General features: G+C 43.0%; 3 protein-coding genes across 4 annotated transcripts; 1 reads left to right on the top strand and 2 right to left on the bottom strand.

The window, feature by feature from the left end:
* Positions 1–5,113: 5,113 nt before the first annotated feature.
* LOC4324850 (scarecrow-like protein 1) lies at positions 5,114–8,628 on the top strand. Its single transcript, XM_015755342.2, has 4 exons — positions 5,114–5,152; positions 6,316–7,710; positions 7,883–8,038; positions 8,155–8,628. The coding sequence occupies exons 2-4, from the start codon at positions 6,404–6,406 to the stop codon at positions 8,351–8,353; spliced, it is 1,662 nt and encodes a 553-aa protein (XP_015610828.1). The 5' UTR covers positions 5,114–5,152; positions 6,316–6,403; the 3' UTR covers positions 8,354–8,628.
* Positions 8,629–8,717: 89 nt separating this feature from the next.
* On the bottom strand, positions 8,718–12,556 carry LOC4324849 (uncharacterized). The gene is made up of 5 exons (XM_015755332.3): positions 12,279–12,556; positions 12,078–12,183; positions 11,547–11,758; positions 11,238–11,444; positions 8,718–10,423 (listed from the first exon to the last, which is right to left on the bottom strand). The coding sequence occupies exons 1-5, from the start codon at positions 12,480–12,482 to the stop codon at positions 9,056–9,058; spliced, it is 2,097 nt and encodes a 698-aa protein (XP_015610818.1). The 5' UTR covers positions 12,483–12,556; the 3' UTR covers positions 8,718–9,055.
* A 247-nt stretch (positions 12,557–12,803) lies between these two features.
* On the bottom strand, positions 12,804–16,438 carry LOC4324848 (bidirectional sugar transporter SWEET1a-like). Of its 2 annotated transcripts, NM_001405445.1 has the most exons (6): positions 16,251–16,438; positions 16,003–16,039; positions 15,474–15,569; positions 14,298–14,577; positions 13,930–14,049; positions 12,804–13,381 (listed from the first exon to the last, which is right to left on the bottom strand). In NM_001405445.1, the coding sequence occupies exons 1-6, from the start codon at positions 16,285–16,287 to the stop codon at positions 13,130–13,132; spliced, it is 822 nt and encodes a 273-aa protein (NP_001392374.1). In that variant the 5' UTR covers positions 16,288–16,438; the 3' UTR covers positions 12,804–13,129. The 2 variants fall into 2 exon arrangements, with proteins under 2 accessions (NP_001392374.1, XP_025878169.1); XM_026022384.2 differs by lacking the exons at positions 16,003–16,039; positions 16,251–16,438 and adding an exon at positions 15,722–15,862 and having other exon boundaries at positions 12,915–13,381.
* Positions 16,439–17,460: the final 1,022 nt, after the last annotated feature.

Raw genomic sequence — 17,460 nt, 5'->3', positions numbered from 1 at the left:
TAGTATCGGCCATTTCCCCTACTTTCCTCCACATTTTATCAAGTGGTCATGCTAGAGACAAAAACAGTCATGGATAGTTATAAGGATGGTATCCTTCCAAATGGGGATAAGAGAATTCTTACTACTCTCTTTCTTTCTCTCAATTGAAGAAGTAATTGGAAAATAAAACAGCAAGTACAAAAATGAGTAATAAACCCCAGTATAGACTGGTACGATTCAATTCAACATTTTGTTCATTCGGGTTTGATTGTGTCATAGTTCTATAGTTGGAATTTGGTTTATCGTTGGATGAACTGCATTGCTGATATTGATCCCAAGAAAAAAACAGTAGGTACAGCTAGTCCGTGAACAGCCAGCCATCGCACTGTAAAAATAGGATAGGTTCGATCTATGGTCATTGAGGGCCTCCTAAAAGGATCTACTAAATTCATCGAGTTGTTCTAAAGAATCAAAACGGTCGGTTATTAACGGAATTCCTTGTCGGCTTTCTGTGAAATACTCGTTTGGCCGAGGACTTCCAAACACGTCATAAGCTAAACCCGTACTGACAAATAACCAACCCGCAATGAATAGGGAAGGTATAGTAATGCTATGAATAACCCAGTATCGAATACTGGTAATAATATCAGCAAAAGAACGTTCTCCCGTGCTTCCAGACATGCTGAGCTCCCCAAATTTTTGTACATTCAAAAAAGGAATTGATTCCGTAAAAGATGGGATCAACCAGTAAATAGAAAATTACTGATATTTCATCCTTGTGAGATTGTCAATTTTGTACCAAAGGTGTATTTTGAGTATACCAAATTAGTATAGCTATCCTTCCTATCCACGTGTATCTTTTTAATTGAAATGCCATGTAAGCGCCACGTCAGCACACAGATTAGGTCAATACCGCCACGTCAGCGAAACCGCACTCCAAAACCGCCAAGGGAGTAAAATTGCACCGGTTTTAATAGTTTGAGGGTCGAGATATCCGGTTTTGCGATTTAGGGTCATGGATTAGATTCCGATCACTTTTGAGGGTCATCAAGTGAACTTATTCCTATGCATGATCATGATCTACTTCCATTCGTGATTAGAGGCCTCACGGAGGCAGAAGCAGCAGACGGCCATGGGCATCGGGAACGGGCCGGATTGAGGAGATCGCACGGGAACTGGACACCGGCCTGCTGTGCAGTCGATGGATCGCGAAGCTCTCGATCGGTGCCAGCCCAATGGGCTCACGTTCGTTTCGGGCCCATTGCAAGCGACACCAGCCCAACACCTGCCATGGTCTTTCCAGGCCCAGGCCATAAATTTTATGGGCCGGCACGGTAAGGAGAAGATGACCTCTGCTCCTTGTTACAGTAGTAACAAAGATCAAAAAAAGGTTTAGTGTATTATCAGATTGGCTGCCACTTGTATGTATTAAGATTGTTTTACTGTACGATTCCAATACTGAGATGCTGTCGTCGACGAGGCGTGGGGGTGTGCGTGTGTCACGGGCTGTTGCAGCTTCCGCACGGTCGCACGCATGGGCACCACCATTCTTGTACGAAAGATTCTCCTCTATGTCTGAATGTCTGATAGATGCAAACCAACATGCGTGCCGTTTCGTCGCATGCAGAGGGACACACACAGATCGCAAACCGGGCACGGATAACACAGACGCCCATGCCTAGCCAGCCAGAGCAAGTTGCACGCATGCTTTCTGGATTCAATGTCGGATATCAGATTCAGTGTATTGCACCAAATTGCTCAGCAGTCACCAGCAACAAGCAGAACAAATCAGGGACTCAAAAACTCTCAAGGCTGCAAGGCGAAAACAGAGATGTTTTGATGAAGTAAAAGAAAAAGGAAAAAAAATACTATAGTACTGTAGTAAAAGCACCTTAACCGATGAGGATTAATTTAAGAATGATATACATTTTAGTGTCCTTAGTTTTGGTATTATTTATTTAGAGGATGATTAAACTGGAATAGAGAGAGAGTAGAACTTAAAGTTTCTGAATGATTGGTGATATGTTGCATGTATGCACACGTCTGCAATTTGACTAACATGATCACACGACAACAACATTGCTTGCTTGGCCATGAAAAAAATATCTCACTACTCTAGTGGACTACCAGCTGCAAGCAAATAGGACTATAGGAGGGCAAGGAGTCAAAAGGCCCAGCACGAAACGACACCTCCAGGCGTGCCTAATCTAATCCAATCTTGCATGACATTTGTTAGCAGCACACGTACTTTATTTACCCTTATTTAATCGCCTAAAAAAAAGCTTTTTTAAGTTTGCTGGAAAGCATTGCACGCAGGATTGACAGAGAAATGGTTTTGCTGGCTTCTTCAGCCCACGGGAATCCCAAGAAAAAAACCGCCTTTTACACTGGGGGGAGAGAGTGACTACCTGAGAAAATGAACACGGATTAGTTGGAGCTTAAGGACCTTAATTAATCTGAGAGTTTATTTTTACATGAATAATTATCCAAAGCAGGTAAAAACAATCTTATCCTAAGTATGTACCTCCAGCATTTCGGAACTGTGGATCACAAACAAATAAACGTGGTGATAAATTAATCCCGGTCAAAAAGTCAGGCATGGGCCGGTGGTGACTTTGATGAACTGGTAATGATATGCTGATATGTTCAGATGATGATATGTGAAGCATGCGTTAATTAAGTTAGAATTGTATGAGCTTATATTACGGATTACTAGATGACCAGAAAAATTACTTTGGATTAGCACTTAAGATGACCAGAAAAGGTAAGGGTTTAGGATTACGGAAAAAGTGGATGATAGCTTTGCAACATCAAGTACGGTAAGCTGATACCTGTAGAAGTTTCTGTTGGATCAAACCTTTTAGACCAAGACAATACGGTAGATCAAGCCTTCAACAAGAAGGCGACGGCAATTTCGTAGAAATTAACATTCATGGACCCACTAATTTGTACAGCTACTTGTCTATTTCTATTAGGTTATTTTCTCCACTATGGTTTATGCGCACTTAAAATAAACTTTTCCATAGTTTTCAACGGTCAAGCTGTGAAATGATCAGCTGCTTTGGTTTGGTTTGGTAGGGACGCGGTGAAGCCGAAAATGCCAAAACGTACTCCACACCAAATGGATAGGATCCTGTGTAAGCAAGCATCTCCATTCAACGTTTTGTGGCTATCTGTAAGACTGAGTACTCAATAGTCAATGTGAAATATCATCAAGACTATTTGAGAAAATTTGACATATATTGCAAATAAGCACTTGGGGGAGTTGACCTGCAAAATTACATATTTGAAATGGAAGAAGGAGCTTTGCTTTGTTTTTTTTTTAAAAAAAATCAAAGATAGAAAAGAAATAGTAAGTTTACAGCATTCACCAAAGCTCCATCCAACCGATGCCAGCGAACAAAATTAGATACTAGAGACGATATTACTAGTAAGTGAAATTGACAACATATCATTGGAGAAAATTCTAGTTTAGCTTAAAGTTTGCAACGCTTTCACTGGTCCACATCGTCTTTGATAGAAAAGAACACTCCTACCTCAAGTTCCTCATGTGGAATGGTCCTCCTATTACCTGCAAAAATATTTAGGCATGCGTGTTTGGTCCATGCATAGAACATCATCAGAATAAATGATAGATTGCCTCTATATTTTGTTTCCTTCTAGGATAATCTGATCCAAAGAAAGCTGGCAAGTAGGAGAGACAACGTCATTTTCCAACGGATAAGGAAGTCGATGATAATTACACATTTTTCATATTCCGATAATGACTTTTGACTATTTGGTACTAGACCTCATGTTCTAGATTTTTGTTGGTGTGGATATTAATATTATTAATCTCACCATCATATGGAAACTACTAAACACTACATTTGGAAAATTCATCTCAAGCATACTATTTCTCTTTTACTTTCTGCTCATTCATGAGGTCATAGTCACATGCATTAATTACATATCTCTGTATTTATACCTTTTTTTTTGAAAGATGAAATATTGATTCCACTCTTTAAATGACCATAATATCACTAGCCAAATATTACTCATATTACGAACTTGAAATAAACATACCACAAATTCTAATATTGGAAAATTTTATGTAAATTTCAATTGAATGTCAATCCACAAATAAATCTATTACTTACCACATGCACAAATAACATACTCCTTTACTACTATCCCAATAAGTTTTAATAGAATGAATGAATAAAAAAGAATAATTTATAGATAACCTATTTTAGCTACCCTTCATAAGCCATCAAGCAAAAAACAAGAGGCTAAATAATACACGTCATAGACCCATAGAAGATTCTCCCTTTGCCTTGAAATAAATTTACTTTTATTTATACGGTAGTACGGATACTAAGTAGTTAATGTTTTTATAATAAAAAAATAACAGCATGTCAAAAGTAACTAGAAGTACCAAATGTTCCTTACTTTCTACTACATCCGTCTCAAAATAAATTAATTTTTATATTTGTGTGTCTAAAATTTAACCGTCTGTATTATTTGAAAAATTTATGAATTTTTTTTAAAATAATTAGTCACACATAACTATTGATGTTTTATTATCTAATATGAATAAAAGTGTTTTATTATTTAATATGAATAAAAATGTTTTATAATCTAATATAAATAAAAAAAACAATTAAAATTGTTCTTAAATAAGATGTAAAGTCAAACGTTGTATTAAAAACTGAAAAATAAACACATTTCATGGGATGGAGTTAGTACGTCATAGATTCGATACTCCATACGTATACGTATAGCAGTCGGCAACAAGAAGTCATCAAAGGAGAGAAGCAAAACTGGAGGAGCGGGGCCTGGTGGTTCCCGTGGGCGGTGGCGCAGCCGCAGAGGATCCCGGCGGCAGTGGCGACGCGAGCAGAGGCAGAGGCAGCCGCAGCCAGCCGCCGGTCGCCCTGACCGCGTCCGTCCCTCCACCGCATGACATCTCGGACTTGGCTGCCCACTCGCTATCCCCAACCAACCAAACCAAACCAACCAACCATCTCTTCTCCTCTCTTCTCTTCTTCCCCTTTTCCTTCCTTCCCTCCTGCTCCCTCTCCTTCCCATTTCCGTTCTCCGCTTCCCCACCTCGCCTTCTCCGCTCCTCCTCCTCCTCCTCTCCTGCCGCTCTCCTGTGTGTGCTACCGGAAGCAAGCTACCCCCTCCTCCTGTAAGTGATTTTGCTTCCTCTTCGGCCTCCTTCTCCCAGCAACTGCAAAGATTTGTTCCTTTTTTGCTGGTTGTCTTCTTGGTTCTTGCTCGTCGTGCTCTTGTTTTTCTTGGATTTTGGATGCCTTTTTTTTCTTTAATTCTTGTGTTAGTATATAGCATGATGGGTGGTGTTGGTGGTGTCGTTTATGTGTTCTTTGAGATTGGGCGATCGGAAATTGGCTGGGGAACAAGAAGAGCCTGGTCAACTTCTCTGGTGTTTGTGTTGCTTTGCATGTAGAGGAGCGCAGGGCTTTGGGGGCTTTGGGATGTTACAACATAGAAGGGGAAAGGGAAATCTTCTCTTTTTTTTTGTGCAGTGTTAGTGATTACATCATGTTTCTTGGCTGATGCTGTCTGTGTGGATTGGAGGTTTATACCTCCAGAAAATCAGGTTCATGAACCACGGCAATTTGATCGGATATCGGTAGTATGATCATAGCTTGAACGGGACCCTGTAAAGATTTTTTTTTCTTTTTTCGGGGTATGTCGTGCTGGTGAGGTTTTACACCAATATTTTATTTGTGGCGCGTATGAGCTGTACTTTATCTCGGTATTTTCTGGTGTTTGTATTCTTGAATGTGGTTTTTGCGTTCTAGTCAGCTTGATTAAGGTTCCAGAAGCATGGCAATCGGTCAATATTGCTAGAGTAATTTTAGAACATGACTTTGCTCATCGTGCCCTACAAGCTTCTCGTTAGTTGGTACTGATTGGACAAAAGGAACTTTTTTTTTTGGCAGTGTCTGCTCTAGAGATTTAACTCTATCGATTGAGTTTTGGCATGGCTGGATGCCTGGATTACTCGTTGTAGCATGAGATCAGTTGGCATGTAGGTCAACATCGAAACGGCAGCCTGAATAACCCCACAGAAACTTCAAAATGACATTCTAACTCATTGCAATTTGCACGTACTTTCACCTTTCGGTGTTTGTTTCAATCATAGTTGGTGGAGATGCTCGAAGTTACTTCCATTATCTAAAAAAAAAATCATTTGCTTTGCTATTAGTTTGCATCAGAAGAACAATCAAAAGAAGCCGATTGAGTTTGTTAAATAGCTCCATGTGTTTCGAATGCAATGATAATGGTGTTTCACTCAACATATTGATGTATATTGTTTTATTTCAGGTATTTGTTCAATATCCATAATCAGAGGAAGCTGTGCCTTGAGTTTGAGTATTTAGCCTAGTAGGTTTAGAAGCACTACAGAAAAGTAATGTCTTTTATCAGGCGAGCAGACCCGTCAACCACTTACGCAGATAATCTTTACATACATAAATTTGGCACTCCAAATTCAAATTTCGCTGCACGAAGATATGCGTCCGACACACAGCTGTTCCGTTATGGGCCTGAACCATACAATCCTGAGAACTCCTTTTACAATCAACAGGCCTCACCAATGCCGTACATGGTAACAGCTGATGGCCATTCTCCATCTTCTGCAGACAATTCCTGCTCAGATGTGGCAAAAGACTCACCATTGGTGTCCAATGTATCTCAGCAGAATTCTCAGTCTATATCAGACAATCAGAGTTCTGAACTTGAAGTAGAGTTTGATGAAGATGATATCAGGATGAAGCTTCAGGAGCTGGAGCATGCTTTACTTGATGATAGTGATGACATCTTGTATGAGATTTCCCAGGCAGGTAGCATTAACGATGAATGGGCTGATCCAATGAAGAATGTCATACTCCCTAACTCACCAAAAGAATCGGAATCAAGCATCAGTTGTGCTGGTAGCAACAATGGAGAACCACGGACCCCAAAGCAGTTGCTCTTTGACTGTGCAATGGCATTATCTGATTATAATGTAGATGAAGCACAGGCAATCATAACGGACCTCCGGCAGATGGTCTCAATCCAAGGGGACCCTTCTCAGAGGATTGCAGCCTATCTAGTGGAAGGTCTTGCAGCAAGAATAGTAGCTTCAGGGAAAGGCATATACAAGGCCTTGTCGTGCAAAGAGCCCCCGACTCTTTATCAGCTTTCGGCAATGCAAATCCTCTTTGAAATCTGCCCGTGCTTCCGATTTGGTTTCATGGCTGCTAATTATGCTATACTTGAAGCCTGCAAAGGTGAAGATAGAGTGCACATTATAGACTTTGACATTAATCAGGGCAGCCAGTACATTACACTGATACAGTTTCTGAAAAATAATGCAAATAAGCCACGTCATTTGAGAATAACTGGTGTGGATGATCCTGAAACGGTACAGAGGACCGTTGGCGGTTTGAAGGTCATTGGTCAACGTCTAGAGAAACTTGCAGAGGACTGTGGGATATCTTTTGAGTTCAGGGCAGTTGGTGCTAACATTGGGGATGTTACACCTGCAATGCTAGATTGTTGTCCTGGGGAAGCACTAGTTGTCAATTTTGCATTCCAGCTGCACCACCTTCCTGACGAGAGCGTTTCAATTATGAATGAAAGGGACCAACTCCTTCGAATGGTGAAGGGTCTGCAACCAAAGCTCGTCACACTGGTTGAGCAGGATGCCAATACCAATACTGCTCCATTTCAGACAAGGTTAGTGATGTAAAATATCTTCTTAATTCTTTAGATCCACTTTAGAATGTTCCAGCCAAAGCTTACCTTTTATATTTTGTCTACCAACCTGTGAATGTACTTCCATCGCCAACTACTGACTCCTTATGAATCATGATAGCATCAAACATCTGAAACATTTCACCTTTGGTAGGTTCCGTGAGGTTTATGATTATTATGCTGCACTTTTTGATTCACTGGACGCGACACTTCCAAGGGAAAGTCCGGATAGAATGAATGTGGAGCGGCAATGTCTTGCTCGTGAAATTGTCAACATCTTGGCTTGCGAAGGTCCTGATCGTGTGGAGAGGTAGTTCCCAGTGCTATTTTCTACTCATACAGTCCACTCTCTCCTTTTTTTTTCCCTGAAAACATGCACAACCTGCAACTCCCAAATAGCTGACCGTGAACTTATTTATGCTGCAGATATGAAGTTGCTGGAAAATGGAGGGCAAGAATGACAATGGCTGGCTTCACACCATGCCCATTTAGTAGCAATGTCATCAGCGGGATAAGATCGTTACTGAAGTCGTACTGTGACAGATACAAGTTCGAGGAGGACCATGGGGGACTTCACTTCGGCTGGGGAGAGAAAACTCTAATCGTCTCCTCCGCATGGCAATAGAGCTTACAGAATGAGTTGGCATTAGTCTTGCTGTTATTTAGGAGCATCTGATGCAGAGACTGTAAAAAATGTGAACCACTGAACTTGTCAACTGATCTTACCTAATCGTAGATGTCTGCTTGTCAGAATAATCGAGTTAGTTGAACTATGTTGTATTAGAGAATTGGCACATGATCGTGTTGTATTCTGGGGTAGAATTATCTTGTCGACTCTGCTTCATGTATAAAATTATGTGTTGCTAGAATATGCCATATTTATCATCTTGGGAGCCTAAATGGTATTTGAGCCTGTGTTATGACAAATCGATCGCAAAATCTTATCATAAATCCAGTCATGAAAAAGAAAGCAAGCTCACAAGTGTTGCTTACATAGATCAATGGAAATATTTATATATACCAGAATGGCAGAAGAAATCATTTGTTTATCGAACAGACCGATCCTGTAAAATACATCAATTTTCTCTACAACATTTGAAAATTGTACAATGCTAGTAACTTGTATAAGCTTAAAAGACAATACATCGATTTTTTTTTCCTGAGAGGTACAATACATCGATTTTCTCTACATCATTTTGAAAATTTGTAAAATAACATGTAATCTGGGTGACCAGACTCTGGTAGTTTCTGAGAGTATGAATCGTGAACACAATATGCTATACATGATATGTGCATGTCAATCTTATCTTCAGTGGAAAGCACAATCTTATCTCCTAGGTAAGGTGTGCCATGAATTCAACGAACTACCATCACTGCCAGGTTGCATTTTCATCCGTTTAGTGGATTCCAAAAGTCCAACAAGGGACGGGAGAGGTCGTGGGACAGGGACATTCCTTGATCTGTACAGCCTCTTCAAACTTGCATTCAAGCATTTCGATGATCCAGTAACGCACAAGGTACCCCTTTCACAATCTGTTGTTTCTTCTCCTCTGACCATGCAAAGGTTTGAACTTTCAGCAAGATTTGTTGATTCTGACTCTATAACAACTTCAGACTTTTCAGGTTTATCAGCCACCGGTGACAAACTGCACTCACCAATAGGTGAAGACCGGATTGAGAGTTTTTCTAATTGCCTTGGGGATGCAGCACGCTGACAATCATCTTCAGATCCTGAATAACCCCTTCTGACCATGCAAAGGTTTGAACTTTCAGCATGATTTGTTGATTCTGACTCTATAACAACTTCAGACTTTTTAGGGTTATCAACCACCGGTGACAAACTGCACTCACCAATAGGTAAAGACAGGATTGAGCGACTTTCTAATTGCCTTGGGGATGCAGCACACTGACAAGACGGGTCCTCATCTTCATATCCTGAATAACTCTGTTGGGACTTCGATGCTTGCACTATGACAAAATCAGTCCGTGAATTTGGACATGTTTCAACTTCACTGCTACCATCACAGATCAAATATGCTGTTGAATATGCCCTGGCTTCTTCAACAGCAATGCGCTGATTGCACAGTTCTTCTCTCATTATGTCAATTTCTTCAGAGCCAAATCTTGCTCTTCCAAACAGTGTAATATCTGGTTCCTGAACTGGAGGGGATGGCATGAACTTCAGTTCAAGCGTGCAGATATCAAAGTCTGTACATTCTTCACCACTAGGAGAGGCTGAATGATCATGATCATCATCGACAGAAATCGAGTGATCTTCATTTGTGTGCGTGTCGGAATCCAGCAATGTAGAAGGGGAGGACACTGACTTTCGGAGAGGATTCTTGAATATCTTCCACAGTGGATCATCAGCAGTTAAGCAGGTCTTGAAACATTTTTTCTTTACATAGCTCAATTCCATGGCAAAGCATGGTGGTGTTGTTGAAATTACCCATTGAGGCTGGAGAAGTTCCAAGGCCTGTTCTAACTCATCACGAGAGGAATGGATGGAGAAACAAATGTGCCAGACCCCACAACCATCCAGCACAGCTTCTGTTAGGCTAGGTTTCTGGCTTTGAGCACAGTGCGCATACCACTGTGTTGAGGGACGGATAAATAGAGGTTCAGGCTGAAGGCTAGCCCTTGCCTCTTCAATCTTTGTACATGCTTTGTCATACAAGTTTTGGAATCCAAGAATCTACAAAGTAAGAAAGTTGCAAATGAAAAAGAATAAAATGAACCTCTCCATGCAAAACATAGCACAGACCAGACTAAAATGAACCTCTTAGATCCTGTACTAGCCAAGGTTGATTATAATCCTGAATGTACTGTTCTGTTCTAGCAAACAATTTTAGTATGAAATGTAGATAGAGAGGCTGGAATTGACTTTATCGGTTTCTTTCCTTTTTGCAAGGAGACTGGAGAGTGTGCTCTGTCATATGATTGTTCAATAGGCCTGGCAGCAACTAATTTTGCTTCAGAACAACAATAGGACAAAGGTCACATACAGTGTGTACTACCATGAGCATAGACTATGTACTCATAGTTAGGGATTGGATCAGACTGGGCCAACCAATTGTTTAGTTCCTTTCCAAGAAAATACTTAAGTGCATGCGCACAAGATTATTCACTACTTGCCCTTTATCCTTGCCAGACTTCTATCAATATTTTTTGACGAAACAGCAGCTGTCCCAAGATCCCTCTAAATCGCAAGAAAGGTAGTAAAGTAGGGCTTGGGGACGACCACTTGGGGTCATATGTGAAACTGGGTACCCACACTCATTTTTGCCGGGTTGGCCGAAGGATTAGGCAAGATTGAAACAGTTACAACATCGACAGGATGCTGTCGAAACTGGGTACCCACGCTCATCACTACATGTAGATAGTCCATGCAGTATAAACTATAAGCCATCTTTCCCTTCACATGCAGGGTTCCAAAATGGAGATAATGGAAGCTAGTGGAGTGTAAAAAAATTACAATGGAATTTATTACTTGGACTAGCCTACCATACCTGGAATCGACAAGATGGATCTTCAGTGATGATTTCTGGGGCTATGAGAGATAGAGCTCGAAAACAGTCCGAGTTCCTTCTCTTGTCAACATAAATCTTTGATCCAAATGTCCTTGACACCTCAATTAGGATCTCTTCGTGACCAAGAAGATCACATGCAAGATAGACAAATGGAGCATGAGGATGCTTCCATATGCAAGCTATAACCTGCAATCACTGAAACATTTCTCAATGGTGACCATCCATGTTGTCATATGCACACTCCTACAGTTACCAACAAGCACATTTAATCTAAGCGGAGAGGAAAACCTGCTGAATAGCTGACTCCTTGCTTGGTAGCTTGAGGAAGCATTTGGAAAATGTGCAGTCCAGGAACACAAAGTCTAAACGGCAAATGTTTTCTTTCCCTTTCTTTGCTATGTACTTCAGTGGCAAATTATGTACACAATCTGGCGTCAGCCGACAGTCCCCCGTGTGCAGAATGCTACCGAATTGACCCTCGAACAAGAACATAACCGCCCCTGGTATCACAGAACACGCAAGCATTAGCCGTGGTCAACCCTTCCCATTTCTCAATATACAAATTCAATAATGTTGCGCTGAAAATGGCCTCATAGAACGATGAATCACTCCGCCTGAACAGCGGAGCAAAAACTACAATTCCCATGGATCTGTTAAAAAAAATCGGCCGCTGAATTGAACAATCACTCCCACCATCACACCCTGATCCCTGACAACTAAGTAATCTACTATTTCTACCAGCAAATTATCAACTTATATATAGCACGGTAAGCTGTAACACGACGGTATGCAGAACTGAAGAAGCGGAACCAGAATTACCAGGGCAGTGATTGGCGTCGTACGCCGTGACGGAGAAGGCCCCGGCGGGGTCGTCCACCACCACCGTCTTCCCCACCTCCATCTCCACGAACTCCCCCCGCTCAAGCTGCGACACCACGAGCGACCATTCGATTAGCACGGCACCCACCACCACCACACGGGAACAGAATCGGCTTCCGCGAGTCGGGGGGGCAGTTTTACCCGGGGAAAATGGCGGAGGGCGAGGTCGAGGGTGAGCCGCGTCGCGTAGACGGCGCCGGGGCATTCCCCGGAGTCGGCGGCGCCGCCGGCGGCGACGAGGTGGTCCCGGTGCGCGTGGGTGAGGAAGCGGTGGCGGCGGCGGCGGGAGGAGGGGCCCCACGTGTCGACGGCGAAGGGGAGCCGCCGCGGCATCTCTATCGGCATCCTCCCGAGAACTTTCCGAAATTACAGTTCAGTCCTCCGCTCCCCTGAACCTCGCCGCCTCGTTTGGTGGGGCCATCGGGTTGAGTTAGTTGTGCCCGTTTATATACCCGCGGGAAGTGGCGCCTTCCAGAGGAAGAAAGGCTAACGGGCTAATGGATGATAACGGGTTTTATTTTTTTACATCCATCCATGACCCGCTAATAAGTAGTACCAGTCTGATTTTGATGGGCCCAAGCGTTGGTATGGGCCTTCACAAACCGGTGGCTTGATACACTTTCGGCCCAATAACAGTACGACAATGCAATGTGAGATCCATAAAGATGCAGCCCAATTAAACTAGATTTTTTTTCTTCTTTTTATGCATTTCTGCTCGGATTCTTCTTCATTATGGGGGCCTGGGGGGCATACAGTATCGTACGGTAGAAAAAAAAATGGGAAATGGCTTCACGCTTGCAAGAACAGAACGGGAAATACAGTATCATACTCTCTCGATCGGGCACGAGAGACAGAGATCAGTAAAAAGAAAAATCAAGAAAGGCGACAGCAATAATCTGCTTAACCACTAATCAATCCAGCAGCAGCAACAATGCTTTAAGCTGCATTCTTCCGTGCGTGTCGGCCGGGCGCCGTGCGGGGCCCCGAACGCGTCACACCTGGCTGGCGACCTTGTCGTCCGCCGACTTGCCATCGGCGTCGGCGTCGGCGTCGTCGGCGACGACCTTGTTGGTCTTGGCGTCGGCCATCTCCACCGCGGCGGCCGCCTTCTTCGCGTCCTCCACCTCGTCGGCGGCGTCCCCCTTCCCGGCCGCCGCCGCCGGCGTGGCCCCCTTGTGGTTCCGGTAGATCGCGTAGAGGATCAGCTGCATCAAGCCCAGAAAGCTCCCGCATCCATTGGGGATCTGCACGTCGTACAACACAACGATGCAATTTCGTCAGTTAAACTCTTTGCGTGCCATTCGTGTGCACGGCTATAGCTGCTACTCCTATGCTCCCTCCGTCTCATGAAAAATGAATATGTGGCATATCCTAATACTACAGATCTGGATATATATATATCCAGATTCATAGTATCACGAATCTACGATGCGTCATATCTGGTTCTATATTTGTTTTTCATGGAATGAAGGGAGTACGTACGTACGCCCAACATGTGCGCGCCAAGTTGGACGAGACACCGAAAGGATAACCGACGCCGCCGGCCATTTCGCGGCATTGAGTTGCAAACAGCGTTGCTTGTGCAGTGCAGTGCTGTGCTTTTGCAGCGGTTTGCATGTGCCCATCAGACAGTACGATCAATCGAGATCCAAACAAAAACACAAAAAGGCATCGATCGGATTGGATCATATGTCTCGTCGTCAGGTTACGTATCTTTCTGTAATCAACGTCGACAGGTTGCTTGTAGGCTTGCAGCAATTGACAGCGAAAAGAAAGACGATGAGTAAATTACCGCGATGAAAGGGTCGCGGCCGAGCAGGCCGTAGATGAACCAGGAGGTGCCGCACAGGAACACGGACAGGGAGAGCAGGAACGGCATGAACTCCACGCTCTTCGTCTTGATCACCAGCCTCTGCACACCGGAGTCAATTGATCAGCGAATCAGATTATGGTTAATTTTGTTAGTTATTACTCCCTCCGTTTCACAATGTAAGTCATTCTAACATTTCCCACGTCCATAGCGATGTTAATAAATCTAAACATATATATCTATTTAGATTCATTAATATCAATATAAATGTGAAAAATGCTAGAATGACTTACATTGTGAAACGAAAGAAGTACTATACTAGATCATTTGTGTGGTGTGTACTGTCTTACCATGATGGAGAGAGGCGAGGCGTACATGCAGATGGAGAAGATGGTGGCGGCGAGGCCGCAGAAGAGCTTGCGGCCCTGGCCGTGCAGGGCCAGGAGGGAGACGAGCACCACCATGGTGAAGATGGAGGTGACGAGGCCCAGGAGACCCATCATCTTCAGCCTGGCCTTCCTCTCCGCGAAGATGAGGAAGATCACCACGTAGATGGCCTCGATCACCGACCCCGTCCCGTTGATCGTCGTCACCAGGATGTTGTTCGGTGACACGAACGGCAGCCCGTACCTTCAACCACCATTCATCGTTCATCACAAACCAACAGCAATGCTGTAATTCTGGTTTTCTTTAAAAAGATATATATATATAAGTTTCAGTTATAGTTATAGATCGGTAGATTTCAGACTGTATCTTGTCAACAAAACTCCATCTGGAAAGAAAAGTTTTGACTCCCAGAAGAAAGCATGTGGGCATGCACACACAAGAGCGGAAAAGAAGGAGATTTTCAGAGCTGGTGCGATATGGTCTCTACAACTTTTATGATATTGTGCTTTGCCTTGATATTTTGGTACTAACACTAACCTGCGAAGAATCGACTCGCGGATAGTGTTTCTCACCTGCCAAACACACACACACACACACCTAAAATCATACTGGCCCAAAAAAGCTCACCCACTTTTTCGAGCTACAAACACTCGAACGTGAGGCTGCATGTGCTTGCACAACGGCCTCTTGGGCCCACATGTCACAGCCATCCTGGCCATGCCGGCAGCAAGGGCTATAGCTGCTGCTGCACACACACCAGTGATACAGTGTGTGTACAAGTTCCTTCGCAGGAGTCACTGTCACAGCGATGGCAGGTGGGTCCAGGAGTAGCTTTCCATCGACGAGGCAAATTGGACAGAGGCTACACTAGGAGCCAACCACTGTGGTTCCCATCAACAGTATCATCCAGTGTTTCCGGATGAATTACGGCAATAGGAGTAAACATCAAGTTAACTTTCAGTAATCAGTAGTACTATTACTGATGAGTCAATTACTAGGTTCACTAAACTTGCTCATGTTGTGGAGTAGTGTGTGTCTATCGAGAATCACACGAAACTTCTGAGAGAAAACGTAGTGTAATGTTGTGGGGGGAGAAATGCAGATGGTGTGGAGAGGAGTGTGAGGTTTCAGTTAGTTACCAAGCAGATAGCAGGCAGTTGAGAAGTGTCATGTTGTAAGGCACGCCGGAGAAGTCCTCCGTTGATCTCTTCTTGATGATCCTCCAGAAGGTGACACTGTAAAATGAAAAAGAGCCATCAAAATTTTCTCACCGGTCAGAAGAAACAAGCGGCATTCGTGCGACCGATGCACACGCATCAACGCATGGGTAGCTGCCGGTGAGGCCGGCAAACAAGCAAGCAGGGGAAAAATTGCAAGATTTTTTAACTTTGATAACTTCTTTTGCGAAAAAGGTTGACCAAATATCATGGTAGATGAAACTAAGGAGCAGAGCAAGCTGACACTCTCCATGAACAAAGACACTCTACTATGTTAGCTCCTTTTTTTTTTCCAGACACAGAGACTATGAGTTACAGGTATCTTTTGTTTCTTCTTCCCTTTTCACTTGTTTTTTTTTCCTTCTTCCCACCTCTGCTCACACGTTACAAGACCTCACAAATTGGGATAAGATTGACGATAAGGCTAGGCAGCAAGGAATCAGAAACTTACACTGGCGAAAGGAACAGGAAGAGAGCGATGACATTGCCTGGAAAACGGAGCCAACAAAAAACTTAGAACGAATTCACAGTAGTGTAAAACTTCACCAAAAATTAACCAGCAAAGTAGGTAGCTCTAGGAGCACCCATACACCTTCATTTCTTCGAGTGTTCGAAGATGGGAGAAACAAATACTACATGCACATATAGACAGATAGGAAATTAAGAACAAGCTGCAGCTAGCCATGGCGGCACACTCACCGGAAACTCCAAAGAAGAACCTCGCGATGTGCTCCATTTCGATACGTTTATCTCTCCTCCTTGTGGCTAGAATAGATCGCTTCTAGCTCTCCCGAGAGTACTGCGCTGAATGGATGGCTGGCTTTGCTAGCTTCTCAGCGGTGGACTACTGCTACACAACACTACAACACGGAGCTACTTCTACCAATGCGGTGCCTCTGTGTGTGTGCTTATATAAGGGAGTGGAGATATACAGAGCAACACTGGTGTGTAGAGAAATATGCCAAGCTTTTTTTTTTTAACGAAAAACAGCACTAGAGTGACTTTTCATTGAACAGGGCAGGAGAAAATACAAACCCCTAGGGGTAAAAGGAAAACGGAGAACCACTATAGCTGTACACTATACATAGTGCGGGATTAACTCACGCAACCGCTTAGCTCCTGCTAAAGCCAAAAGGCTTGCCTAATCTTTGATTTTCGTTAGTAGGAAGTTCGTTGCCAAGCTTAAACAGATGTTGTTTGAAATACGTACGACGATAAATTTTGCTCCTAATCTATGTGAAGACAGATATCAGTAAATTTGTCGGTACTTTTATTTCATTGTGTTTTTAGTAGTTCTGTAGGAGCATAAATATAGAGTAGATGTAGGAAGCCACAACTATTTTGTGAAAACTATCAGTACACTAGTACAACTTTAGCTATGCAATTTCATAGAAACTGCATCGATGATAACATGATTTAAACAGAAAGATGCAACTTTATATGTCCAATATATTTGAGCCCACACGCCATACACATATGCAATACTCGTGTTGTTGCATGTCGGGTTTATTATGTCATACACACGTAGAGGATGGAGTTACGATTTTCAAATAAATTATTGTCATTTTCCGTAATAGCTCGACAAAGTTGTAACAAATTGTTACTTTTTAGCCTGTGTTCAGCTGGGCTAGGCTGTGGTAGCAGCCAGTTTGAACTACCGCAGCCGCAGCGGCTACAACAGTAAGTGCCTCTGAATAAAGCCTTAATCATGAGTAAATTGCGTTGATGACATACAAACTTGTTAGATAACTATGATTTAGTACACATACTAGAAAAACCGTGTGGCTTCGCCACGCATGGTAAAGTGAACCTAGCTCATTCGACTTTAGTGGAGTAACTAATTAGGGCCCCTTTACTTGAAAGAAAAATATAGGAACTTTTATTCTGTATAGAAACGATAAACTTTGCT

The sequence above is a fragment of the Oryza sativa genome, chromosome 1 (genome assembly GCF_034140825.1).
Source record: "Oryza sativa Japonica Group chromosome 1, ASM3414082v1".
NCBI classification, from domain to species: domain Eukaryota; kingdom Viridiplantae; phylum Streptophyta; class Magnoliopsida; order Poales; family Poaceae; genus Oryza; species Oryza sativa.
This window is presented reverse-complemented; position numbering and strand designations above follow the sequence as displayed.